Source organism: Cavia porcellus, unplaced genomic scaffold (genome assembly GCF_034190915.1).
Source record: "Cavia porcellus strain 051 isolate PalLab524CR breed Dunkin Hartley unplaced genomic scaffold, mCavPor4.1 scaffold_14, whole genome shotgun sequence".
Taxonomy (NCBI): domain Eukaryota; kingdom Metazoa; phylum Chordata; class Mammalia; order Rodentia; family Caviidae; genus Cavia; species Cavia porcellus.
The window spans coordinates 73877111-73905029 of record NW_026947497.1 but is presented as its reverse complement, the minus strand read 5'-3'; the positions used below and the strand labels follow the sequence as shown (position 1 = coordinate 73905029).

General features: G+C 37.8%; 1 protein-coding gene across 2 annotated transcripts in view; it reads left to right on the top strand.

Moving 5' to 3' along the window:
• Atp13a5 (ATPase 13A5) overlaps nucleotides 1-26518 on the top strand; it is a 117713-nt gene extending 91195 nt beyond the window's left edge. For both annotated transcript variants that reach the window (XM_013160389.3, XM_003476950.5), the window contains exons 26-30: nucleotides 2149-2323; nucleotides 4705-4907; nucleotides 11923-12011; nucleotides 24516-24596; nucleotides 26013-26518. In XM_013160389.3, coding sequence (XP_013015843.1) covers nucleotides 2149-2323; nucleotides 4705-4907; nucleotides 11923-12011; nucleotides 24516-24596; nucleotides 26013-26273 — 809 coding nt within the window. In that variant the 3' untranslated portion in view covers nucleotides 26274-26518. The remainder of the gene's footprint in view (nucleotides 1-2148; nucleotides 2324-4704; nucleotides 4908-11922; nucleotides 12012-24515; nucleotides 24597-26012) is intronic.
• The last annotated feature ends 1401 nt before the right edge of the window (nucleotides 26519-27919 follow it).

Below are 27919 nucleotides of genomic sequence, written 5' to 3'. Positions count from 1 at the left end.
TTTGCCTCCATCTTGTGTGATCTAGGAGCACGGTCTCCTTGCACTCTCTTTAGCAATGACCACGGTCTACGGACACCGAAATCAACCCAATGAATTCTGAGTTAGGCCAAACACCGCAAGCCAAAGCTGCAGCCTCTACAAAATTGCCTTTGTTTTAGATATTATCCATAAGCTCCGGGGTCCCTCTGTCACCTGCAATTCTAACTGGCTACAAAGTTAGGGGTTCCTACTACCTCAAAGTTTCAGAAATTTGCTTCAACTCACAGAGCTCAAAGAATTTCTATACTTAGGATTACAGTTGTATTAAGATCAAAAGATTATAAATTAAAACCAGTTAAAGGTACAGATGCTTGAAATAAAGTCTGGAGACGGTCCCGATGTGACTTCTTTGATCCTTTCCCTGTGCTGTCAGGATGTTTCACTATCTTGGTACAGATATGTGACAGTGAGCGGAGTACTTCCACCTATAGAAGGGAAACTGAACGTCAGAGACTATAAAGCTTTTACTGAGATTTCATTATGCAAACATGACGATGGGACTGTTGACCACAGGTAGAACTGAATCTCCACTTTCCAGTTCTCTTGGAGGTCAGGCTGAGATGTGTCTCAGAATCTCAGCCTTCCAATCATCCTTTAGTCTTTGGAGTATGACCAGCCCCATTGCTGAATACTTTTATTAGTGTCAATTCTTTTCATATCCACCATCAGTCATTTTGGCATAAACTGCCAGGGACCCTCACTATGTAAAAGAAAAAGACTCTTGTTACTCAGGAAATGTCAGAACTTCAGAGAAACATCAGAGGAACTGGGAACAAAGTTCATTATTACATAGTCTACCTGTGTCTGTCACTGGACATCAAATTCTTTGAGGGAAGAGGCGATGGTCCTTCTACCCCTCAGACTCCATGTTCTCTAACCCAGCTCCTTGCTGAAAGACACTGATTTCACAGTGAAGTCATAGTCATTGTGCTTCAGAATAAGTGAGTTTGACAGGCTTGTGGATGACAGACAAACATTTCAACCAACTCACTTTATACATAAAAATGAAGAACCAAAGAGTGTGCAGGATTATCCTAGAGTACACATTGAACAAAGCAAGACCTACTTTAGAGTTTTATTATCCCAAACTCCATTCTGGTTCCCTACCACCTGACCCTGCATGAATGACCCAAATCTAAGCATTCTTTCCTCTTTACGTCAGAAAAATCAGAGATAACCTGTGAAAAGGGAAATGGTAGCAGATAGGAAGACAGGGACTGAAACATGACTATGCCGTGTCCATTTTTAAATGTGATTCTTTTCATTCTCACTACTTGTGCTTCTTTCCTGCTCTTCCCTGAGAAGTACATTTCTGTCATCCTCTTGCTAGAATATGTAGCTCCCCAAAAGAATGATTCCCTTTTTAAGTTGTTTTTAATGAACCATTTCAGTACCTTTAAGTTAAAAAATAAATCCTTAAATCAAAAATATATTTTCAAACCATCATAAAGAAGTTTTTAAAATATTTTTCCCTTTGTATGGCCAGACCCCAGTAATATTATTGATATAAAATATTGAGTAATATTATTGATACAAAAACAGAATATATGCTAACAGTCCCCCCTTTACATATAGATCCAGGAAGGAACAGAATATACCTTCAGCATCTATCACAATTTCTGCTGGATGGAGTGGATCATTGACTAAATGACTAATCAAATTCCTTTTATGAATTTCCCAGTGTATGAAGACAGGGCTAGCTAGATGCCTGCCTATTCTTCTCATCCTAATTCTGTACATTCCTGTCAATATTGTGAGCTAATGTGGACACATTTTATTCCATTTGGTGGATCATCTTCCTCTTTTGCACATCATCTTTGGTTAGTCTGGCCAGAGAAAGAGTATTTGCACCAAGTGATACAGTAACTGTATTAGTCACAGGACTTTGTGGCCCGTTACTTTCCATTTCCGAAGGAGAAGCTATAGCATGGAAGAGATGCAGCTGTTAGAATTGGATGTGCAACTAAGTAAACCCCTTATGGGAATCAATATTCAGCCAAGGCTTGCTCAACCTGAATCCTAAGGCAAAACCCAAGTGCAGTAATGCGCATCTCAATCTTTTATTCTCAACCATGCAACGTTTAAGGGCAAAATGCTCCTGTCTTTCAGTGAGTTCAACTGACGCCTACCCCAAGCTGGCTCCCTACAGACCCGCAGGACAGCTGTTTTCTCCCACTTTGCTGCTTTCTGTCTTCCTGAATTCCTGTTTCTCCTGCATCGTGCAGGTGTGTGCATTTTTCTACGTGAAGCAGCAGCCTTGGTATTGTGAGGTCTACCGCTACAGGTGAGCTCATGTTCTTAGTTTTTGAAATGGATATGGTAATTCTTCACTGATACTGCCCAACTTTGGTTTCAAGTTCTAAAATTGTTTATCAATGAAATTTGTGTCTCTACACTGCCAAATGTTCGTGATAAAGCAAACTATTAGGTGGAGAGCTGGGATGCGCTCCGTGGAGTGTGTAGGAAGAGCTCAGTCATACTGCTGTTGATGTTTGGATCTAATAGCTGGGTGAGTGCGAATGTATTCGTTTCCTGAGAGTTTGAATTTTCTATGGACCATGGGTTGTGATTCATTTCTGGTAGGGCACAGGACAGTATATATCTTAAGTTTGCAGAGCTGCATAGTCTCTGATGCTACTCATCAACACTGCTGTTGTAAAGAAAAAGCATCCACGGATAACATATGAATAAATAGATATCTTTATGTTCCAATAAAACTTTATTTACAAAAACATGTGGGAGTTAGGTTTGACTGTGAATTTCACCACATACTGGTTTGCTGATACAGACATGCAAAAAAGAGTCACTGCTTAGATTATTTTGTTTTTCAAATGATTGTTAAAGCTAAAATGTTAGTGGGTGGAATCATTGATTCTGATTTAATTGAAACAATCATCACAGGATGTGTATTTTCACTTCCCAGAGGTTTAATGTCCTTAAGGAGAAATCAAAGGTAAGATGAGGTAAACTATGGTATAGATTCTCAAAGTCTCCCCATCCCCCAGGAAGCTTCTCTGACTCCACAAGAAAAGGAAGGAACAGAGCTCTTGTTTTTGAAACAAGGAAGGCACAGACTCCCCCTCCCTCCACAGTCATTCTCAAAGCCTGAGAACTGGGAGTAATAAATGGAGCACAGCCTGAAAATAGTGCACTAATGTTTAAGATTGTCATTCAGATCCCAAACCCAGCCACTGACATATTATTTGTAATGTGGACTTCCATTTAGTTTGCAAACCAGATTTCTCCCACATTGGCATGCAAGTGCTCAAAGAGATCCTATTCTGATTTAAAATAAATAAGAGACAGGGTCATGTAGCCAAAAGGGATAGCCCTGCTTGTGTTCCTAAGTGGCTGTGCAACACTTGCCCGCAACTTATCTGAACTGCAAGTGAATGGAACTAGGGACTTTTTGTTGCCAAACTTCACCACTCAGGGCATCTAGTCTCTGTCCCTCTTTCTGCAAGAATGTGGCTGATTGTTGATTTCATTAATTCACTTAGCAAACATTAACTGAACATCTACAGTCAGAAAGCACGTCTGGCACCTAGGGAGCCCAGGATAATAAGAATTAAATCTTGCATTTGATTTCCCAGTTGGAAAATGAACCTGATTTATAAAACATTTTAATAATAATTACAAAGTTTCAAGCAAGAAAGCTAGTGCAAATAGGTTTGCATTGCAGGTTTCATCATTGTTTAAAAAAGTAAAAACAAGCATACAAAAAAGAAAAAGAAGAACATTGCAAATAGATCATTCAGGATTGGCAAAGCCCAGACCTTAAACATAAATTTCTGATCCTGTGGCATAAGGTATCCAATGTATGTTCAAGTAAAACAAACAGACAAAAATCCAATAAAAATCAAAAGAAAAATTGCACATTCAATTCATAGCTCACATGTGAAAGGTAAGTCAATGAAATAATTGCAAAACATAAGTCACATAGTGCAGGATGGCGTCCCTTACATTCACTTCCAAGGAAAAGAAATTTTAATACAGTGCAGTGTGAAGAATAATTATTAGTTCAATGAATGGAAATAGCATGTCCAACTCAACAAATCTGCAACTTGTGGTATTTGAGGGACGAATTCTCGATATTAAGGAGTGTAAGGAGCATGGGAGGAGGAACAAAAGACCAGAAAGGAAGTTTAGAACTGGAGTGGATGTTCTCCTGGGTCAGCCTGCTAGGTGAGAGTTTAAGTTGTTAGCATTCCATAGCTGATAGGATGTTTAGGAAGATGGGTCTGGATCAGGGGAAAAGATTTGAGTGCAGATAGACTCAGCACACGAATTAAGAGGCACACCTCAGTGATGAAAGAACACACACACACACACTCGATGACACACATGAAAACACACACACCTATGCTCAGCTCACACTATACTTTTACTGTTTGAATTGAAAATAATTCCAGAGAAAATTCTCATCCAAGCTCTTTCACGAACAGATTACTTGCACTCACTGAAATGCCAAAGAACAATCTTGACTTCCTCTGAATTTCATTTGGGCTTCATCATGCCAAGAAGTAAACAAAATAGGTCTTAGTCATTGCCAACTGGAACAGGTGGAAATCAGTCCCATAGAACTGATTAAACTTAAGGTTTCTTTTTCCATAATGAACAAAAATTGAATAAAACATCTTCTAAATGTTAGCTATTCTTTTGCAGTGAGTGCTTTCTGATGAACCAAAATAATTTCTCAACCAATATGAGCTTGGGAAGAAACTGGACTGGAAATGCCACTCTGGTTCCTGGCTCCGTTTTAAGTTTTGAGAGCACCACACTGTGGCCCATCATTACCATCAACTGCATCACGATAGCATTTATCTTTTCTAAGGGCAAGCCTTTTCGAAAACCCATCTATACAAATTGTAAGTACATGAAGTTTAATTTTTTCTTTTTATTTTTTCTGTTCCTCCACCATTCCAGGAGCTGCAACTCACCAGTGAAGAAAAAACCAGTTGCCTTATCCCAGTATGATTACTGGGTGGAATGGTTACCAGTGTTAGAGCCAGGGGCAGAAACTTGCTTATTTTTAGTAAGCACCAGCATTGTATTCTTCAACAGTCACCTAAGTCCTGACAAGACATCAAGAGTCATTTTAAGCACAAACATAGGTGTCAAGCTATTTTGTAAAATGCTTTTAATTAATTCAAAGATAAATGCACCTCTTTGTAGCCTCATGATCTTGAGAAAGTTACCTTAACCTTTCTCAGCCCCTTTTCATTCTATGCAGAATAGAATTGTCATATGACCTCCAGTCCTGTGAGGGGAGCTAATGAGGCATTTCACATAAAGGGCCGGTATACTTGGGAGCTGGCACTTACAAAAGCATGCTCAAGACTTCTTGTTTCCCTCCCCAGTATATTCACTTCAGTGAAATAAAAACAAAATCAAGCAACAGCAAAATACAAAACCAGAGCAAAAACTCTTTGAAACAGCTATCAAGACCTTTAGGCAGGAAAACCAGAGAATGTGTCCTGGGGCAAAAGACTTGTGAGTTTGATGGTTGGGGAGTTATACCATTAGTGACTATGCCAGGTTCAAACAAGGAATGCTGGGAAAACCAGGATTTGGTCACTCTGTCTACCATGCAGTTGGATACAGTACTTGAAGATTATAAACAATGCCGTGAAAAATTATTTGTATAAAGAAATCACTTGGACATGATCTCTGGTTTCCATAGAGTAACCAAGGTCAATCATTTGGTGAAAGCTTTTGAATATGGTACAGTTTTTGCTTCACAATTGAAATTTCTTTCAGAAACTTCACACCAACTGTCATTCTTATCAGCTGTTTTTAAGAAGGGTGCTTCAAAACAACTTGTCACATATAAGACGTAAGAAGTACTGCCCTAATGTCAGGCATGGTGACTGATGCCTGTAGGTTCAGCCAGCTGGGAGGCCAAAGTAGGAGGGTCACAAGTTCAAGCCCAGCCCGGGGAACTTAGCAAGACTCTGTCTCAAAAATAAAATAGAAGCAAATAAATAAATGAGTTAATAAGAAATAAAAGGTCTGGGATATAACTATGTAGCAGAATGCACCTGGATTTGACCCACAATAATGCAATCAATCAATCAATCAAATAAAGAAAAATTTTGCTGGTCTGGTGAGACTTTTTAAAGATGGTATCTCAGTCAATTTTTATTTGCATTTTTGATTTTTATCTTCAGTGAAGATAAGCATGTTTTCATATTATTTGTCCTTTTGTGAATTGCCTTGTATAATGTTAATCTAGTTTTTACTTAGTTGCTTCTTTTCCTTATTTATATGAGCTGTTGATTATTCCTATGAGATTTTATTTCCCTTGCCAGGGTGCACAGAAAGTTTTAATGCTTTTAAAAATAGTTCATGGTATACTTTATGACAGGGATCAAATTTGTTATTCAACTAGTTTTTCCAGGAGATATTTTTTGGTTATTGAGTATTTAACATTTCTTTCAGTCACTTATTCCCCACCTGAGCATAATACTGACATAGGAGAAATACACTTCTTGCCTGCTGGGTGTCAGATGCATCAAGTTCATGTCCTCTGAAATGGAAGAATGAACTCCAAGGAACAATACATTTACAGTAGCAAAGATGTATTGAGAGACAGCTCTGAGAAACAGGAGGGGTCCAGAAAATGGGGTGCCAAAGAGGCCTATTCTCCAAGAATGTTTTACAGAGCAAAATCACGAGGTGGATAGGAAATCATGACCTGGCTACAATTTAGGCTGAACTATAATCAAACAATAAAATTACACATATAGCAGATCCTAAAATGAAGCAGGTCACGTGACAAGGGTAATGGAAAGAATAAAGGCTCTTTGGGGAAGGAATGGGTTTGGGTGTTCTGGTCACCCACCTGGGTGAATGCTGTTTATCCGGACTTTACTCGACAGGGTGATACCAGGTATAGTATAATCTCAAGTCATTGCTTATCCTTCAGGAAGGCAGGTTTGAAGCCTCGTCTTCAGCAGAGTCACGTCCAGCCACAGCTGTGACATGTTCACATCTTCAGCGCTGATTCTCTGAAGGACTTATCCCGGTCTGACTGTTAACTTCTATCTAACTTAGCTGTCTGCAGTCATTCCAGTTCCATCATTCCTACACTAACGTATTCCTATGCTTTTAAAATGTATATATTTTATATTATTAATATGGAAAGCCTATTGTTGGTCTACCACTATAGTTTAAAAAATTACAGTCTTACGTTTTATTTAATTATTGGTAAGATTTTTTACTCTTATTTATAACCATTCTCAGCATTTCTTACTTTTCTGTGTTTTTTTCCCCCAGATAAATTCTAAAATAAATTTTCAGATTTTTAAAAAGCTCCCTTTGGGATTTTAATACTTTGGGAAGAATTTCCATTCAGTAGTAAGAGATGTCTACCCATTTATTCATGCTTTTTAAAATATCTCCTGATAAATATATGCAATTTTCCCCATGTGGGACCCGTACATTTACTTAAGTAATTAACATTACTTGATGTTCAATGCTCTACATATGTTTAAATTGTGGATGCCTTTTCCCACTGTATTTTCTAACTCATGACTACGTAGGAGAGTATAATGTCATTTTCTGACTGAAACGATTTCTATACTTTTTCTATACCCTTGAATTCTGAGAATTCTGAGAAAGATAGTTTTAGTAATTGTAAGTAGTAATGTTCCATCATGCTTTTCAGAAGATAAAGTGCATATCTTAGTATCTAGTCCCAGAATTTCTAGAACAGTGCTAAGTAATTGTGAAGTGAGCATAATTCTGCTTCACAATAAAAAGACCTCAAGGATTCTTCACTTGTAAGTCTGATTTTAAGAATGGTGCCTGTGTCAGGTAATGAAACTCACTTCTAGTTCAGTTAATTAAGAATGTATTTTATTGGAGATATAGTTCATGGAATAGCTTCTCATCTCCTGAGATGATTATGCTTTCCTCTCTATTGCTTTATTACTAGGATGTGTTATATTTTCAAACTTATCCTAAAATCATCTTTAGATTCATGGGCAAATCTTATACATTTTTGGATTATACCTTAACTAAATTGAATTTTAGAGGTTTTTAAAGTCTACATTTCATATAAGATTACCCTAAAGCTTTTTGTGTAGGGTTTTGTTACATCTGGGCAATACATTTGAAAATCTTTCGGCTTTTTTTTCCGTTATAAATATGGGATAGGTCAGAATCTTCTTTTCATTGACAGTTTTCAAGAAGGCACTAATAAAATAATCTAGCTTCAAATTTTTCATTTGGAAGAACTTTTTAATTCTTACGTTATCCTCTCTTCTGTTTTGTTTTTAAGTTATACTTTTGGCCACACAATGTCAGTGCACTGATATTATCAAACCTAACCATACAGCTTTGAATGCTATTTTCTTATAGTTTTAAATCTTTTTTACAACTCAATGTCTCCTCACCTTAAGGATATTTATATATGTTGTTTTTCATTTATTTTCACCTAAAATATAAGTTTTACTGGTCCTTTTAAAATTACTACCTCTCAGATTTAATAATTCTGTATGTTTCCTATTTTCTAGTTTTATTTTGCTTTTCCTTGAGTATTTTCAATGTCTAAGTCAACTTTATAATTCATGTATTTCTTTCATTATTACAAAATTAGAAAAGTATCTAAGGCCAATGGTTTCCATATATCTCTAATTGTGATGTAAATTCTTTCATCCGGTAGTTATCAGAATCATGATTCTTAGTTGTTAACAGAGTGGGGACTTTGTTTTAACTTTCTTACTTTTATGTGTATGTGAGATAGAGTCTCATTATATAGTTCAGGCTGACCTGGAACTCATTATGTAGCTCAGGCTGGCCTCGAACTTGCGGTGATCCTCCTGCCTCAGCCTTTATTGTTTGTTTGTTTGTTGAGACAGGGTCTCGCTATATAGTTCAGGCCAGTCTTGAAGTCACAACATAGCCAAGGCTGATCTCAAACTCATGGTGATCTTCCTTCCTTAGCCTCCCAAATGCAGGATTACAGGCGTGCAACACCGCACCTAACTCCTATTATTTTTCTTAATAACCCACAAGTACATGTTTGATTTCCTTTTTGATTCAACAGATTTTCAAAAGTTTCTTTACTTGAATATTAGAAGGCCTTTTTCATTTTAACTTAGCCAATCATATCTATTTTTATTGTCATGATTAGACGATCTAGCCTCTGAAATTTGTTTTGCAAGTGTTTACACTCATGGGATTAATTTTTTCTTTTCTTTTTTGTTTTTGAGACAGCATCTCACTATGTAGCTCAGGTTGGCCTCGAACTTGCAGTGATTCTGCTGCCTCTGCCTCCTGAGTGCTGTGATTACGGGTGTATGCCACTGTGCCCAGCTCATGGCATTAATTCTGAACCCTCATTTTGTAAAGAAATCATACATTTAGAAAAGTAGGCCCCTATTTCTAAGTTAGAAATGTATAGCTTTAGGGCTGGGAATTTAGCTCAGTGGCTCAAACGCTTACCTGGTAAGGACAAGGTCATGAGCTTGATCCTGGCACCAAAAAAAAAAAAAAAAAAAAAAGTATAGTTTTTATATTAAATCAGTTTCAGCAATTATATTTTTCAAATTCTCTCTGTTCTTGCTGAATTATTTTGGCAGAGCTGTTTTGTTGAAGGATTTAAAAGCATGTGAAGTCTCCTTCTAGTTTTCATAGAAATATCCTGAATTTCTCACCATTTTCTTAAATGTAGATATGTTTGAAAATACCCTTGGTGCTTGTCAAAACAAATTAAGATTTTGATTTACATTTTAAACTTAATTTCTTAGTCCCTATTTTAAATTGAAGATATACTTTGTAAGGAGAGCCTCGTCACCAGCTGGTACTTTAACAGTGGCTGGAAAATACTCTTACATACACAGGGTGAATTAGAGTAGCTGTATCATAGGAACTAAAAGGCTGCAAGGAAACGGAATCCTCTTGCTCAACGTAGCTGAGACTCCTAAGTGAGAAAGGCTTACAAACAAATACTCTAACAAGCATTACCAAACAATTCATACATCTCAGGATCAGAATAAAAAATTTTTGGAACTTCTAAGATGCAGTACACAAAGCATTTTATTTTTAACTAGCAGGAAAAAACCTTTGTCGTCCTTATCAGCATTTGGCAGAAGCTCAACTTTGTGATGACAAGATATAGAAAAGGCACAGAGTTATATATTTTATTTGTTTTTTACTGAAGCAAGTGTGAATGATCATAGACACTTTTCTTATGTGAAAGAAGGTCCTATTGGCTTGCACAGAATTTGTCTTCCCAAGTTCATTGATTGAGAGAGCTCATTCTTCCTGGTTTGCGTAATGACAGGGCCTGACTGATGTGAAGAAGAGAGCTGGCTTCACAGATCCCTCGACTAAGGACAGGCGGTGCACAAAGCACTCAGGCCAGTTGCTAGTGAGGGCCAGAGCTCAAGCAAGATGCACATTCCCAGCTTCTGGGTCCTTGGGACTTTCAAACAAAGTGAAATAAACAAAAGAGCCACACAGCCATCTGATGGGATTTTCTTTTTGCCCTGCTGGTCAGGTTGCTTTATTTTAGGAACTCTATTTCCACTTCTCTCCTCTGCCTCACATCTGTTCCAGACAGGCCTGGCCATTCATTCCTCTGAGGGGTGCTGCACCAGGCCCTGGATGCACTTTGAGGGTGGCCACAGGTGCCCCAAAGGTGGAAACAAAACTCTGGCAGTTTCAGAAACCAGGACCTGCTGCAGTGAAGCAGTTACCTTCAATTTCTGATCGGTATAGGTATGGAATCGGGGCAGAGAAAGCACTGGTAGATCACTGACGCTGGAATAAAAGAGGTTGAAAAAGTATCACAGAAAACCTAGTGGTTGACTGTTTTCCCTTATAACTTATGAGGATTGCAAGAAGCATCTACATCACAGTCATGATGATTAAATTCCAGTGTTTTGGCCTGAAGGTGATAATCTTATCAAAAATATTTCTAAGGTATCATTTACAAAATGCTTTGCTGGAAGCTGTGGCAGAGAAGTAGGAGGACTTGTGAGGGTAAGAGCAGCGATTTGGGCACAGCACATCCTAGAAAGTTTATGTCTCCAAGGTAAAGCGACGTGGGCAGCTTGGAAAGAAGGAACCCAGCAAATAGACGCGATAGCATCTCACTGTTTCAAGGCAGAGTCCCTGAGACCCAAATACAAAGCCATTCTCAAGTGGTGCCGACCTAGCTGATAGACAAATTAAGGTCATGCAATGCGAATATGATACATACCATATAAATATAAACTTTGTAAAGATGGAGTAGGAAGTCTGTAAAACAAGGTGATTATTTGGACCAGGCTTAGTAAGTGGGAAAAAATTGGACAGGAAAGACAGTGTCTACTCAGAGTGTTTGAGAGCAAGGGTACAGAAGTTGAATTGAGTCTCTGTGGGTATGGTGGTTTAATTTTCCTGTTACACACAGGAAGAACATTTAGAGAAGAGTCTAGAAAGAACCAGATGGTGGAAGATCTAGAGTGTCAATCATAGCCTCTTACTTTGTTCTCTTGACAAGGCATGAGATGCAGAGGACTGACTGTCCCATCCATTCACAAAGCACAAGATAGGTTCTGGTAACAGACTGAAGTCTTTCTGGGGATCAGTCAGGTGGTCATCATAGGATGTCCCAGTCCCTGAACTCCTCAGGGAGATAACTCCCTTATGGAAGTTACTACAAGGCATGTCTTGAACAGACTTCTACAGTCAGCCTTAAAAGGAAAGATTTTAAGGTATCACCTTCATTTTATAAACATTAGAACATATTTCAAAACATATGAAGATACATTAAAACATCTGAAGTTATATTCAATATTTTCCCAACAGAGATAATTGATTCTTCAATGTATGCCAAATTATATGAAACATTCTCTTAGCATCTAAAAGTGATATTTGATATTTTTTCAGATATGTTTTCATTTCTGCTGACATCTGCCTTGGGCCTCACGATTTTCATTCTGTTTTCTGATATTCAAGATATATACCAAGGGATGGAGGTAAGTGGTATTTGTTTGTACCCCTGGTATGGTTTCATATGCACTGGATCAGATTCCTATTTTAATTTGCAAGTCAATCATCACCATCATCTCCCTGATGACTATTTTTGCATATATTCAATCTTTGGCAACTAAATGTTTTTTAAGATATTTTAATGTTTCTTTTTAGTTCTTTTATTTTTTTATCAGCATGATTGTGAGACATAATAATCACATTCACCTTGGGGAATTGGTGTGTGTACTGTACATGTCACCCCTTGATCATTTTATTTCCCCTCTCTTCCTTTCTCTTTCCCAGTTTCTCGAGGTCTGTTTCCCATCTCTAAGTCTACCTTTCTATTTCCTGTTTCCCATCATCTCACTTTTTAAAAAAATTTTATTTAAGGAGAAAAAGAAAAAAAAACACAGAAAAAGGGTACAAGTTATACAGAATTTCAAAAAAAAAATAAACAGTAGGAAATCACTAGTTAGTAGACCACATATTGTCATCTTAGAAATAGCTGTTCAAGTTACAAAATTAAAGCACATAAAGTGGACATTCAAACAGTGAGACTGCAAACAGCTCTGTTCAATGATCCAACAAAAACTCATTAATATGGTTATCTATCTTATATGCTTAAATATACATGCAGTTATATCCTTTAGAGGACTTTCTTTTTCTCTCTTTTTTACAATGACAATTACACATTTTGGGCTTTATTACTCCCACAGTTCTTATTACTTTTTTGGAAGAGATAAAACCAAATGTGACATAACAAAACAGAGTCAGTCAAATCAAAAGGATGGCCATAGTACATGATGTAAAAACAGAATACAAAGTGGTCAACAATGGTTACCATAATGCCTCTTGCCATCTTAAAAAGAATTGCCTATATCATCAGTTATAATAAAATTGAACAAAACAGTAAAGAACAAAACCAATAAAATTAAAACATTGGCAACATTACAGGACTTCAAAAGAAGATAATAGTCAAACCAGAATGGGCGTCATAGTGAATCTTATTGTCTTCACAGTTGCTGCCTATACTTTCAAACTTGGTACTATCAACCAAAACAGAATAGAGTAAAATCAGTCAAAACAAGATGGTGAGAGCAATACAGGGTTTCAAATCAAGTTAATAGGAAATCAAAGTGGGTTCCTATAATATATCCTGCTATTTTTATTTATTTTTTCCCTTAATTAAAAAGATAAAAATAAAAAAATAATAAAAAGGAGATTGAGATAAAAGAGCACATAACAACAAAACAGCACAAATTAGAACATAACTATTTAAGCAACATAGTGTTTCACCACAAGATATACTGACATAAAAGTAGTTACCATAGTGTCTCTTTCCTTGAAATCTTTGAGTATAACTTGGTATACTGTAGCATCAAACATATCAAGACAATGTAAAACCATTCAAGAGAATGATAGTATTACAGGGTATTTAGAACCAACTAACAGAAAATGAACAGTGGTTTCTGTATTATCCCCTTGCCTATAAAAGTTTTTGTTTATATTATCACATATAATAAAATCCAATAAGATACAACATGTTAAGACTGATGGAGACAGAAGAACAAAAGCTTGATGGGACTTCAAAACAAGATGGTATTAAATCAGCACTAGCTATTATGATGTCTTGTTTTCTCCAAAATAGCTGTTCCTACCATCCAACATCCTCTGCCTCATTTCTGTTGAGCTCTTTTTCTGTCATTAGTTGTCAGTTTGTCTTCTTCATTTCACTTTCTGCTCCATTCATTGTGGCCTCTCTGCCACTGTTTCTGGAATCTTGGTATTTTTCTCTTTTAGAATGTCCTGCAGTATTCTCTGTAGAGTTGAATTGGTGGTTGCAAATTCTCCTAATTCCTCTTTATCCTGGCAGCACCTTGTTTCTCCATTAATTTCTAGGGACAGTTGTGCAAGATATATCAATCTTGGCTGGAAGTTATTGTCTTTCAAAGCTTGAATTATTTTATCCCACGCTCTTCGTGATTTGATGGTTTGTGCTGAGAAGTCTGCGGTAATTCTGATGGGTGTTCCCTTGTAAGTGATCTGTTTCTTGTCTCTGACAGCTTTTAATATTCTGTTCTTATATTGGATTTCTGGAATTTTGATTATTATATGCCTGGGTGTAGTTCTGTTTGGGTTGTAGGTGGCTGGGGTCCCATATGCCTCAGAGATCTGAGTATGTTTGCCTTCTCCCTTATTAGGGAAGTTCTCCTTGATTATTTCTTTGGATAGTCTTTGCAGTTCATTTGTTTGTATCCCTGCTTCTTCCTTTACATTCTTAATTCTTAAGTTATAGGTCCTCTTATCATCTTCTAGCCTTTGTATTGTTGCTGCTTGTCATTTTTAAGAAGTTTTTTTCTTTCATGCTCCCACCTTACAAATCTGTCCTTTAGTTCAGAAAATTTATCCTTAGTTTCTTTCAAGCTGTTATGCCAGCTTTCAATAGAGTTTTTAGTTTCCTGGTAATTTCTTTGAACCTGCTTCATGTATTCTACATTTTCTCTATTTTCTCCACAAAACAATTCTGCCATCATTTCTGTTCTTCCATTCCATCATCTGATCTTTCTTGGGAGGTGCTTAGCATTTCTTTAAATACTCTACTTATATCCTGCTTTACTGGGTTAAATACTTCACTCTTGAACTCATCTCTGAGGTCCCGGAGATATCACTTTATGTCTATTGGTGCTGGGCCTGATATTGCATGTTTTCTGTCCTCATTCTCCTTTGCATTTACATTTCCTGGATCACTGTTCTCAGGATTGGGGACTGAGGACCCTTTCTTTTTTTAAAATTTTATTTAAAAGGAAAAAGAGAAAAAACAAAACAAAACAAAGCGGTGTACGGGTACAAGTAATACAGAACTTAAAAAAAAAACAGTAAGAAATCACCAGTTAATAGATTGCACATTATCATCTTAGAGATAGTTGCTCAAGTCACAGTATCAAAGCATACAAACTGAACATTCAAACAGAGAAACTGCAAACAGTTGTGTTCAATGATCCAACCAAAAACATTAATGTGGTCAGCTATTTAACACCCCTAAACACACTTGCAGTTGTATCCTTTAGAGCACTTTTTTTCCCTCTCTTTTTTACAACAAAATTTACACATTTTGGGTTTTATTACTCCATACTTCTTATTACTTTTTTTTGGAAGAGAATAAAGTCAAATATGGCAAAACAAAGCTGTCAGTTAAAACCAAGGATAGACATAGTACATGATGTAAAAACAGAGTACAGGGTTATCAACAATGGTTACCATAATGCCTCTTGTTTCCTTAAAAAGAATTGTCTATCTTATCAGTTATAATAAAATTGAACAAAACAGTAGAGAACAAGACCAATAAAACTTAAACATTGTAAACATTACAGGACTTCCAAAGGAGATAATAGTCAAACCAGAATGGGCATCTTAGTGAATCTTATTGCCTTCAAAGTAGTTGCCTATACCCTCAAACTTGATACTATCATACAGAATGGAACAGAGTCTAATCAGTCAAAACAAGATCGTGGGAGTATCACAGGACCTCAAAACAAGTTAATAGGAAATCAAAAAAAGTTACTATAATATATTCTGCTAATTTTTAAAATTTTTCCCCTTAATTAAAAAAACCATAAAAAATAACTAAATAGTTTTTTAATGAATAAGGGAGAGATCGAGATAAAAGAAGACATAACAACATAACAATACAGGTCAAAGTATGACTGTTGCAGCAACCTAGTGCTTCACCACCAAATGACCCAACTTAATAGTAGTTACCATAGTGTCTGTCTTTTTCCTTGAAATATTTGAATAAAACTTCATATACTATAGCTTCAAATATTTCCATATCAAGAAGCCCAGAATAAAGCCTTTCCAATTAATAAGTGAAAACTTTATAAGGCTTCAAGGCCACATAATGGGGAATCATGATTACCACATACTTTTATATATTTGAATCATTACTTACATTAGGGAAACTATTCGGTATTCACACATGCAAGATTGATTTATTTCACTTATGAGTATGGTCTCAAGCTGCGCCCATTTATTGATAAATATCTCAATGTGATCCTTCTTTATAGCTGAGTAATATTCCATTGTATAGAAATACCACAACTTTTTTATCCATTCCTCGGTTGATGGATACTTGGGTTGTTTCCAAGATCTGGCGATTACAAATTGTGCTGCTATAAACATAGGTGCACATATATCACTGTGGTATGATGCTTTCAGTTCTTCTGGGAATATGCCTAGAAGTGGAATAGCTGGAATAAATGGGATTTCCAATCCCAGCTTTTTGCGCAATCTCCAGACTGATCCCACAAAGGTTGTACCAGTCTACACTCCCACCAACAGTGTAGGAGAGTTCCTTTTTCCCCACAGCCTCTCCAGCATTTGTTGTTGTTGGTTTTCTTGATCCTGGCCATTTTTTCGGGAGTGAGATGGTACCTCAGTGTGGTTTTAATTTGCATTTCTCTAAGGACCAATGATGATGAACATTTTTTCATGTATTTATTTGCCACTTGTATTTCTTCATCTGAGAAGTGCATATTCATCTCAGATGCCCATTTTTGGATTGGATCTTTGAATTTTTGGATCTGAGTTTTTTAATTCTTTATATGTTTTAGACAAGAGTCCCTTGTTTGACAGAGAGTTCACTAAAATCTTTTCCCAGTTTGTGGGTTTTCTTTTCACTATGCTGGAGATTTCTTTTGACATGCAGAAACTTTTTAATAAGAAGTGGTCCCAGTTATTGATTCTGGGAAGTATTTCCCATGTGGTTTGAGTCCTATTCATGAATTCTCTACCTACTCCTATGTCTTCAAGGTTTCTACCCAATTTGTCTTCCAATAGATTTAGTGTTTCTGTTTTAATATTAAGATCTTTGATCCATTTAGATTTTAATTTAGTACATGGTGATAGGCATGGGTCTAGCTTTAGTTTTCAGCAAATGGAGAGCCAGTTTTTCTAGCACCATTTATTAAAGAGACTGTTGTTCTTCCAGTGAACTTGCTTGGCTCCTTTATCAAAGATGAGGTGGTTGAGTGTGTTTGTAGTTGTGGTTGTATCTTCTAATCTATTCCATTGAGCCTCTGCTCTGTTTTGATTCCAGTACCATGTTGATTTTACTACTGTTGCTTTGTAGTATAACTTCAATTCAGGGATTGTGATGCCTCCTGCCTTGCCTTTGCTGCTTAGAATTGCCTTTGCTATTCTAGGTCTCTTCTGGTTCCAGATGAATTTTAGGAAGTGATTTCTCTAGATTTATAAGGTATGTTGATGATATTTTTATTAGGATTGCATTGAATCTGTATAACAGTTTTGGGAGAATGGCCATTTTTACAATGTTTGTTCTTTCTATCCATGAGCAAGGGATGACTTTCCATTTTCTGAGATCATCTTCAATTTCTTTTTTCAGTGTATTATGATTTTCCCTGTATAGGTCTTTCACTTCTTTCGTAAGAGTAATTCCTAAATATTTCATTTTTTTGCTTGCTAATGTGAAGAGTGTGGTTTCTCTTATTTCCCTCTCTGTGATTTTGTTGTTAGTGTATAGGAATGCTATTGATTTCTGAGTATTGACTTTGTATCCAGCTACATTACTGAATTTATTTATTATATCTAAGAGTCTTTCAGTGGAGTTTAGGGGGTCTTCTATGTAGAGTATCATGTCATCTGCAAACAATGATAATTTAACTTCTTCTTTTCCTATCTTTACCCCTTTTATTTCTTTCTCTTGTCTAATTGCTCTGGCTAGTACTTCCAGTACTATATTAAATAGGAGTGGTGATAAAGGACATCCTTGTCTTGAGCCTGATTTTAAAGTAAAGGCTTTCAATTTTGGCCATTTAGTATGATGCTGGCTGTTGGTTTGTCATAAATGGCCTTTATTATATTGAGGTAAAGACCATCTATTCCAATTTTCTGTAAAGTTCTTATCATGAATAAGTGTTGGACCTTATCGAAGGCTTTTTCTGCATCTATAGAAATGATCATGTGATTCTTACTTTTGGCTTTATTGATATGGTGGATTACATTTATTGATTTGTGTATGTTGAACCATCCTTGCATTCCTGGGATGAATCCCACTTGGTTATGGTGTATAATCTTCTTGATGATTTGCTGCATCCTATTTGCCAATATTTTATTGAGGATTTTCACATCTGTGTTCATTAGGGAGATTGGTGTATAGTTCTCTTTTTTAGTTGGGTCTTTCTCAGGTTTTGGTACTAGAGTAATATTTGCTTCCAGGAATGACTTAGGAAGGATTGCTTCCCTTTCAATTTCATTGAATAGTTTGAGGAGTGTTGGCATTAGGTTTTCTTTGTATTTCTTGTAGAATTCTGCAGTGAATCCATCTGGGCCTGGGTTTTTTGTTTTTGTTTGTTTGTTTGTTTGTTTTTTTGTTGTTGTTTGTTTTTTTTTGGTAACGACTTAATTACATTTTTAATTTCATTAACAGAGATTGGGTTATTTAGCAGTTTTACATCCTCTTGATCTAGCTTTAGTACTTTATATGTTTCTAAGAATCTATTTCTTCTGTGTTATCAAACCTTTGAGAGTAGAGGTTTTCGAAATAGGTGTTGATGATCTTTTGTATTTCTGTGGAGTCTGTAGTGATTTCACCTTTTACATTTCTTATTGCATGAATTTGAGCTTTTTCTTCCCTTTTTTTAAATAAGGTTGGCTAGGGGATTATCGATTTTATTTATTCTTTCAAAAACCAACTCTTTGATTCGTTGATTCTTTGGCTTGTTTTCTTAATCTCTATTGCATTAATTTCTGCTCTGATTTTTATAATTTCCTCTCTTCTTTTGGCTTTGGGCTTGACTTGCTCTTCTTTTTCTAGCTGTTTGAGGTGTAGCATCAAGTTATTTATTTGTATTCATTCTGTTTTCCTGATGTGGGAACTCAGTGCAATAAATTTTCCTCTGAGGATGGCTTTCATTGCATCCCACAGATTCCGGTAAGTTGTATCTGCATTTTCATTTTCTTGTAGGTATTGTTTAATTTCTTCTGTGACCCACTGATTACTCAAGAGTGTGTTATTCATGTGTTTTTATTTCCATGTGTTTTATTTCCATGTGTTTGTGGGATTTTTGCAGTATCTTTTATCATTAATTTCTAATTTCAGAGTGCTAAGATCCGATAACATGCAAGGGATGATTTCAACTCTTTTGCATTTGTTTAAATATGTTCTGTGAGCTAATATATGGTCTATTTTAGAGAATGATCCATGTACTGCTGAGAAGAATGTGTATTCTGATGTTGTTGGGTGGAACATTCTGTATACGTCTATCAAATCCATTTGTTCACAGGTGTGATTCAGTTCTGTTATTTCTTTGCTCATTTTCTGTCTGGTTGATCTGTTCCTTGGTGTCAATGGCGTATTAAGGTCTCCTGTTACAATTGTGTTACTGACAATTTGGGTTTTCATTTCTGTTAATAGTTGTTTTATATAACTGTGTGCTCTGGAGTTTGGTGCATATATATTTAAGATAGTTATCTCTTCCTCTTGGAGTTTTCCCCTAATGAGTATGTAGTGACCTTCTTTGTCCTTTATGGTCATTGTTGGTTTAAAGCTCATGTTGTCTGCAAACAGAATGGCTACTCCTGCTGCATGAAGAATTGTTTTCCATCCTTTGACTTTCAGTCTGTGAGTATCTTTCTGGGTTAGATGGGTTTCCTGTAAACAGCATATGGTTGGATTTTGTTTCTTGATCCATTCTGCTAGTCTGTTTCTTTTGATTGGTGCATTGAGACCATTTACATTAATGGTTATTACTGTTAAATGCTGGTTAATTGTAGGAATGTTATCTCTCTGCTGTTGCATCTTTATCTTTCGGTTCTGTTTAATTATTTGCTTTGCTTAGTGGTTTTTTCCTTTGTGTATCTAAACTGTCTTTCAATATTTTTTGCAGGGTTGGTTTGGTGTTCATGAAGTTCTTCAGCTGTTCTTTGTCATGGAAGTATCGTATTGCACCATCTATTTTGAATGATAGTTTTGCAGGATATATCAGTCTTGGTTGGAAATCATTTTGCTTTAGGATCTGGAATACTTCACTCCATGCTCTTCTTGACTTTATTGTTTGTGGTGAGAAGTCTGCTGTGATTCTGATAGGTTTTCCTTTATAGGTGATCTGTCTTTTCTCTCTGACAGCTTTTAATAATCTATTCTTGTGTTGGATTTCTGGGATGGTGATTATTATATGTCTAGGTGTAGTTTTATTTTGGTTATGACTATTTGGAGTTCTATATACTTCACTGATCCTGATGTCGGTTTCTGATCTCATGCTTGGGAAATTTTCAGCTATTACTTCTCTAAATATCCTCTTGACATCCTTTATGTTGTCTCCTTTTTCATTAATCCCTATCAATCTTATGTTATTTTTCTTTGCATCATCTTGCAGTTGTTGAATTGTTATTTCCTGATTCCTTGTTATTTTTAAAAGATCTTTCCTTTCCTGTTCACTAGCTGCAATCCTGTCTTCAAAGTCTGAAATTCTATCTTCACTTTCATTGAGGTGGTTTTTACAACTTTCAGTGGAGTTTTTTATTTCGTGTATATCTCTGTGCATCTGCATTATGTATTGTTTGTTTCTTATATTCCTCATCTAGGGATTCTATCTTTTTGTTTAGTTCCTCCAATTTTTTAACTGTATTTTCTTTAGATATATTCAGAATCTCTTTCATTTTTTTTATCATTTCTCCTTTTACCTGGGAGATTATTTCAAGTTTGAATTCCCTTAAAGCTTCCTGGAGTTGCTTGTTAATTTCAGTAGCTATTATGTCCGATATTTGAGGTGAATGGCATACATTTTCTTCTGTATACATCACTCCTAGGATTTCTTGAGATGGGCTGGAGGTTTGAGGTTGTAATTTGATCTTTTGTTTTGTCATTTTCCTACATTTCTGTGTTTCAAGTGTTACTTGAAAGCTTCCTCAGGGTCTGTTGGAAATCCACGTATATGTTCGCAGCTCCTGGGACTCTGGCACCGTTACCCCAAGCCACTGGGCCTGTAGAACCAATGGCCCTCTTCTGCCTGTTTAGAAGTCCGTAGTTCCAGAGAAGCTGGGCTTCAGGGACACTGTGTGCCCACATGCTTGTTGGAAGCTCCACAGTTCTCCAAGTGCAGCCAGAATGGGGAGGCAGATGTAGATGCCTCAAACCCACTTATGCACTTCCCTGCACCCGGAAGCCTGGAGGGTCCCGAACAGTTTGGGCTTGGGGCAGAGTGCACTGAGCACTTACTGCAGGCCTCGGGGCCTCTGGAACCTGCGATGCTCGCCTGCTTGCTGAAATATCCACAGTCCTCCAGACACACGGGGAGGTGGATGCAGGCGCCCCAGATCCATCCAGCCCTTCCTCTGCACCCAGAGGGTGCGGTGCAGTAGTCCCAAATAGGCTGGGCTCCAGGGATAGTGTGCGCCCACCTACTTGCTGGAAACTCCACAGTTCTCCAAGCGCAGCCAGAATGGGGAGGAGGATGTAGATGCCTCAAACCCACTTATCCACTTCATTGCACCCAGAAGCCTGGAGGGTCTGAACAGTCTGGGCTTTGGGCAGAGTGCACTGAGCACTCTGAATCATGCCAGCTAGGTGTTCCTGCCCAGTGCAGTGCACTAGGGAGACACAGACCAGGGCAGCCAATGCTGGGCCCGCCCCTCCAGGTTAGTCAACCTGCTGAAGGCTTCACTGCGTTAGGGTGCACTGCCAGGCACAGGGACCTGGTTTGGGCTAGCCTACTGGGTCTTAGTCTGCAGTGTCACCCAGGTCAAGTGCTCCCCACCAATCCCGCTTGAGAGGGGAATATGTGACTGAAGTCACTGCAGCATCCTGTTCTGGCTAGTCTGCCCCATCCCAGAATGTCCTCTATTGGAGCCTCCTTATCTATGGAAGGGTCCCCGTTCCTCTCACTCACTGCAGGTCGATGCAGGGCTCCCCGCCAGCTCTGCTGTCAATTCAGTTTTCAGATTCCCGCTCTTAGAGCTTTGGCATCTCTATTCCTGCTGTGCCAATTCAGATGCAGTAGCAGCAGCAGGAAATTCAAGCTGTGGTTTCCAGAGGCGTGGGTTCCAGCTTCGGAGCTGAGACTTTAGCTGTTCCAGTCGTAGCATCAGGATTGCATTTCCAGTTGGCTTCTCTCAGCTTAGTTTGTTCCTGGGTCAGCAGGATATATCTCCCCCTGCTTAGGACTCCCTTTACCACACTATTCCTAGAATCTAAGCTGGCTATGTCAGAGAGCCTCCGTAGCTACTGTTATCTATCCGCCATGTTCACCATCATCTCACTTTTATATTGTTCTTTAAACTATTTGTATTTTGGATCTCTGGTATTACAGAAACCATGCAGTGACTAGCCTACGGTGTCTGCTTTATTAACTTAGCATTATGTCTGACCACTAAATGTGTTTCTATTAACTAGAAAAGCAAATAACATCTCTGAGTCTTACATATGTCTTACATATTGCTATCATTATTTAGGTGCATTTATCATGCTGATACCTGCAGTACTGTGCTTAGATACCTTATTTTGACATGTTAGGCTAGTATGGTAAAGTTAATAGATGAATACAGTAGATCTCAAAGTTTAACTTTTAAGACATTTAGTTAAAGTCCTTTAATAATGCAGATGTGGAGGACAGAGAAAGTAGACTTTTAGTGGAATTTTAAGGCAGTGAACATCATTTGATCCAGGATATACAAGGTTAAAATTAAATTCATAAAGAAATTTTTGGCCCCATTCTTGTACCCAGTATTGTGGGAGATATAAAAGGAAGGGAAGGACTGTTTCCTGAATTCCAAGCTATACATTTGTTGTGAAGGTGAGTGGTAGTGAGGTGAAACCATGACAAGATCGGTTGATGCCATCCGTTCTTGAAGACAGTGGAAAGCTAGGACTAGGAGGGAACAGGCAGGAGTTGACATTGGGGACTGTGGCTGCACGGGGGCCTTGAGGAGGGGTTGCACCTTGCTTGGGGTCCAAAGGCATGGGCTGGACTTTTCTGAGTAGAAGATGGGGCTCCTGCAGGCTGAGAGGACAACCTCAGCATAAGCAGAGATGGGCCAAGGGATCGTCTCTGTCCTCCCAATGTAAAGAATGTAGCTGGCAGAAACAGTGATCAGAAGCAAGGCTGCTTCACAGAACAGCTAGGAGATTCACTAGCATTGAAGTATTGGGCTGCAGTGTACGACGACCAGGATGGAAGAATAAAGGCAGGCATGGATAGACCAAGGCAGCCAGAAGTTTGGACTTTGGGGGCCACAGAAAATCACTGCAAGTTTGTCTAAAGGGGATTTAAGATGGGTCAATTAGACAATGACTGGAAGGCTATAGGTGACAGCAGAGAGGCCACCAAACCAAAAGCAGCTTGAGAACGAAAACTCAAATCTTTATTCATTTGCCAAACATTAGGGAGTTTCAGTGTACTTGGTACCTGGGTTACAAAGATGAGCACAATGTGGTCGCTGATCTCAAGTAGTTCAGGAGAGAAGAGGGGAGACCAGGGTGACAGTAAACAATGCCAGTGAATCACCTTTCAAGCCAAAGGTTGCAGAAGAGCCCTCCAGTGTGGTGGCAGCAGTGACATTTTAGTGCACCAGGCTTTCCACTGGGATCTCGTCCACCTTCTCCAGACAACCTTCCGTCTAGGGAGCTGTTATTTTATGACTCTGAAAATGGGTATTTCCACTTAGGGAAAGATGATTTAATGTTAACTTGAAATAAGCCACAATAGGTCAGGATGATAAGTTAAGCTGGAGCATTTGGACACTACTGAGGGCTCTGTGGTTACAGGTGTCAAGAGAGTTGAGCCCCACAGCTGTCTCCCATATGCTTTCACTCTATGGGATCAGAAATGCATCCAGGTAACTACCCTTCCAATATGAATGCAGCCATCCAAAGCTGAGGCTCACACATCTTTTAAATGAGGGCATTTGGGATTAATATATATGTACTGTGCCCTTTAATTTTTAAAGAGGGAGTTAGATTTTCCTAAAGCCATCAAGTTTAGGGCCAGAAATATATATACCTACTGTCAAGGAAAAATAAGCATGTATCTTTTTCCCCCTTGGATTTTACCCGTATTTCAATTTTTCTGAAAAATAAAATGAATTCCATGTTGTTTTGGGAGAAGTAGAAGCAATAAAAGTAGCAGTTGAATGATTTGATCTTAATCCTTTTCTATGTTTAAAGGATAAAATGAATGGAGAAATGTAAGTCCCCAAGTATCCTCTGTCTCATGTCCCCTTCAGGATACGCTCTCTACAAAGGCTTCCAGGAGGTGGAGGGAGCAGGGATCCATTCTCATTTGGGTTCTAGTTTGCCATTTACTTTTTGGCTTTGGCTCAGTCCCTGGCCAAGGCATTGACCTTTAGTTTTCTCATCTGTAAAGTGGAAAAGGGAAGCCCATGCTCCAGACTTACAGAGTTATTAAAAATACATAAACTCAATGAGATAATCAATATGTACCTATTCCACGGTGGAAGATATGAAAACTGTAATGGTGGCACTTCTCCCTCAACAGTTAATTCCAACTGTCACATCATGGAGGGCTTCAATTCTGGTGACATCCCTTGTCCATTTCTGTGTGGCCTTCTTTGTAGAGGTAAGTAGTTTCTGTACAGCTCTTACTATCTGGGAGGGGGAGATAAGCCAATACTAATCCTCATTCTCAACAGATGCTCACATTTTAGAGCAACTGTTCTGATTCTCCTCAAATGTTGGTTAGTAAAGGTTTGTTAAAAAAAAAAAAAAACTACAAGTTATCTTTGGAGAAAAATTACCTGGAGATGGATTGAAAATTTTTGAGGGCTGCTTTAACACATTCCTGCTATCTTCTGCATGGACAGCAAAACCATCATATTCACTAGTTTTGACTTCCATGAAGACACTGGATTGTATTTCTCTAATGTTCTCAATAGCCTAGAAAGGTGAGACCAGGTGACTTTGCAACTAGCAAATTCAGTAGACCTTTTGGAGTGAAGAATAGTCTTCAGGAGCTTTCCCAATTACGAGAGAAAGACTGGCTTCTCATGCCCCAGTTCTTACCTGGGGTCTGCTGTGCCAACATTCCTGTCCTACTCAGGGTCAGTGAATGATTCCACCCATAAGGACATGATAAAAAAAATCAAGGACTTATATAAATCCTTAGGGAAAAATTAACGGTCTAACCTTAACATATAGATCTAAAATATTTCATATGCAATATGCATAAAATGTATTATACTCTTTAATTCAGAAATTCCATTTTGAGACTGTATTTAAAGAAAATAACCCAAAGGAGCAGGAAAAAATACCCTACATGTAGGAGGATATTCATCATAGTATTATAAATGGCAGCAAAGTGAAATACTCAACATAAGTACCGTATTGAAATACATAGCAATTTTAAAAAGGCTATTCAGTCTATAAGACAATCATCACAAAGACCGTAACTGTACTGTTATCACAAAACTTTGAAAAATCTCATAGGTGTGTAAAAATTGTGCATGACAGAGAGTTTAATATGAACAAAAGTGGAAAACAAATTGGACAGATTCTATTATTACAAACGGGTAAGAATTACATAAGCATATGAACGCAGACAAAAGGAGACTCAAAAACTGAAAACAAAACCTATTTCCTTGCCAGAATCCATCCATCCATTCAAGAAACATTTATTTGACATCTTGTATGTGGCAGGTGGCAAGTAGCAGACTTGTGGGTTTTTATTCTTTTCTTTTTACTGAGTACATTATTGTTATTTCAGTCTGGCAGAAAAAGCATTCTAAGTAAATCACTAGCCAGGATTCAACTAGGAAATCTGTAGGAAGCAAAAGGTGGAAGCTTTGGGCAGATTGTCGCAAATAGTCACAGCCCATGGCTTCCTACGGGAAGAATTCGGAGGCACCACGGAGGAGCAGGGCAGCTACAGCAGTAGTGAGAGTCTCTCAGAAGAAGCCGGGGACACAGGCTGCTCTGAGCCACCTGGTTGCAGGGGAACCTGCAGGAGGGTTTGATGGTTTCCCATCTGATTTTCCAGGATGTCATCCTGCAAAACCGAGAGCTCTGGCTTTTGATCAAGAAAGAATTTGAGTTCTACTCGAAAAGTTCATATAGGAAATGGCAAAGGAAGCTGGCCGAAGATGCCACCTGGCCTCCCACAGACAGGACAATGTATTCAGGTGAAAGCAACAATGGATTCTACATCAACAGAGGCTACGAAAGCCCTGAACAGGTCCTAAAAGAAAGACTCAGATTGGGAGGCCAGACCACAGAACAGCACTTCTGGACAAGACTGTAATCAGAATTGGTGTCGCGTGTGTTTCACACTTTTTGCCTCCAAATTAGGGCGCTGTGGAGAGATGAGACTGGCACACCCTTAGCTCTTCTTTTTCCCTCTGAGCATCGCAAAACACATTTCTCAGCATAGTGAACCTTGCAGCAGAGGACCTTGAATTTATGTTAATTCTATCTTTTACTATCAAAAGAAAATGTGCATACCGTGGACTATAGTTTTTAATAAACTTTATATTATGTTATGTAAAATGCATAGCTGTCATTGTGATGAAATTAGAAGTATAAACATCAGTGAAAAAAAGGAAAATCAAGGAAGCATTTGATATATCAAAAGCCACAAGTTTCCTTACATTTTACACACGTTTGAGAAGAACATTTATGTACACATCTTTTTAAAAGGTCATTAAATCCCTTTCTTTTCCTGCTGTAGTAGGCTTCTAGTAGAGAAATAAGAACATTTACTTCAGAAAACTGAATCTTACCTATATTGTGAGCCAGCGTTGTGGGGAAGTAGAGAATGGGAGAGGTTTGTATCAGTTACAAATAATCCTGGCATGGGCAGAGCTAATGTACTGCAAACTACACCAAAGCCTGGCATTTCCCAAAGCACACTGTTTTGAGTCCAGTGAGCAAAAAATCCACAGTAATTCACAAAGGTAATGAAATAAACTGTTAAAATGTGCTTTTCACTTTCGAAACTATGGCTTTTTAAATTTACTTTTTATTATTGACAAATGAAAATCTTCTAAGTTTAAAAACTGGCCAGAATGGAATGTTGTTCATCTTCAAAAAAAGCCAGAGAAAAGAACCCACGATGTTTGTATCTATAGCAAGCAAATTCCCGGCTACTAGAAAACTTTGTGACCTGTCTCATGTTTTAAATACCCAAATCATCTTAGACACATTGAAGATCATAGGAAGGGCTGTCTTTTACAAGTATTCTATCCACTTGTATTTTTAATCTATTTGCCTTCCTCACTGTGAATACAAGAGGAAGTTTATTCCTCTTGGACATTTAAAATTACCTACTAGGCTTCAGGCTTTCTTAGAAAAATATATTTAATTTTGCTCATTTAACAGATTTTCGACAGATTGTGGAGTCTGTGCTGCGACATTATCCAACACATCTGTGACCATCTTCTGGAATGGGAACGTTCACAATTCTATTAAGGGTTGAGCACCATAGGAGGTTTCTGGTTCCTAACTCCACTGAAATCTCCCATTGACCAGTGCTGTCATTGGCCACAGCCAGTTCCCTTGGCTGGAATTAAGATTTGCCCTGTAGATACTCTTTATTGAAAAGCAAGCATACCAATTAATGTGCTAATAGTAAAACCTTTTAAAAAAAAAAACACCTGGAGAAAGGCAACACATTGAGCTGCTGTTGGCTCCACTGTAATTCAAGGGTTCTAGGAAACTGCTCATTGTTTGACTATTACTTGGGAACAGGGTATAAGGGAAGAGCGAGGGTCTCAATTTAGAATTAAAAACAAAAGAGATTTTTAAAAATAAAGTTTTGAAAAAGGTAAATTTGGAATCTCACTACATGGTAGGACACATTCACTCTTTCCTGGAAGACCAGTGAAAGGAGAGAGGAGTTGGGGATTATCCAGAGATAGTGTCATAAGAAGGGGAAAAGGTTATTTAGAA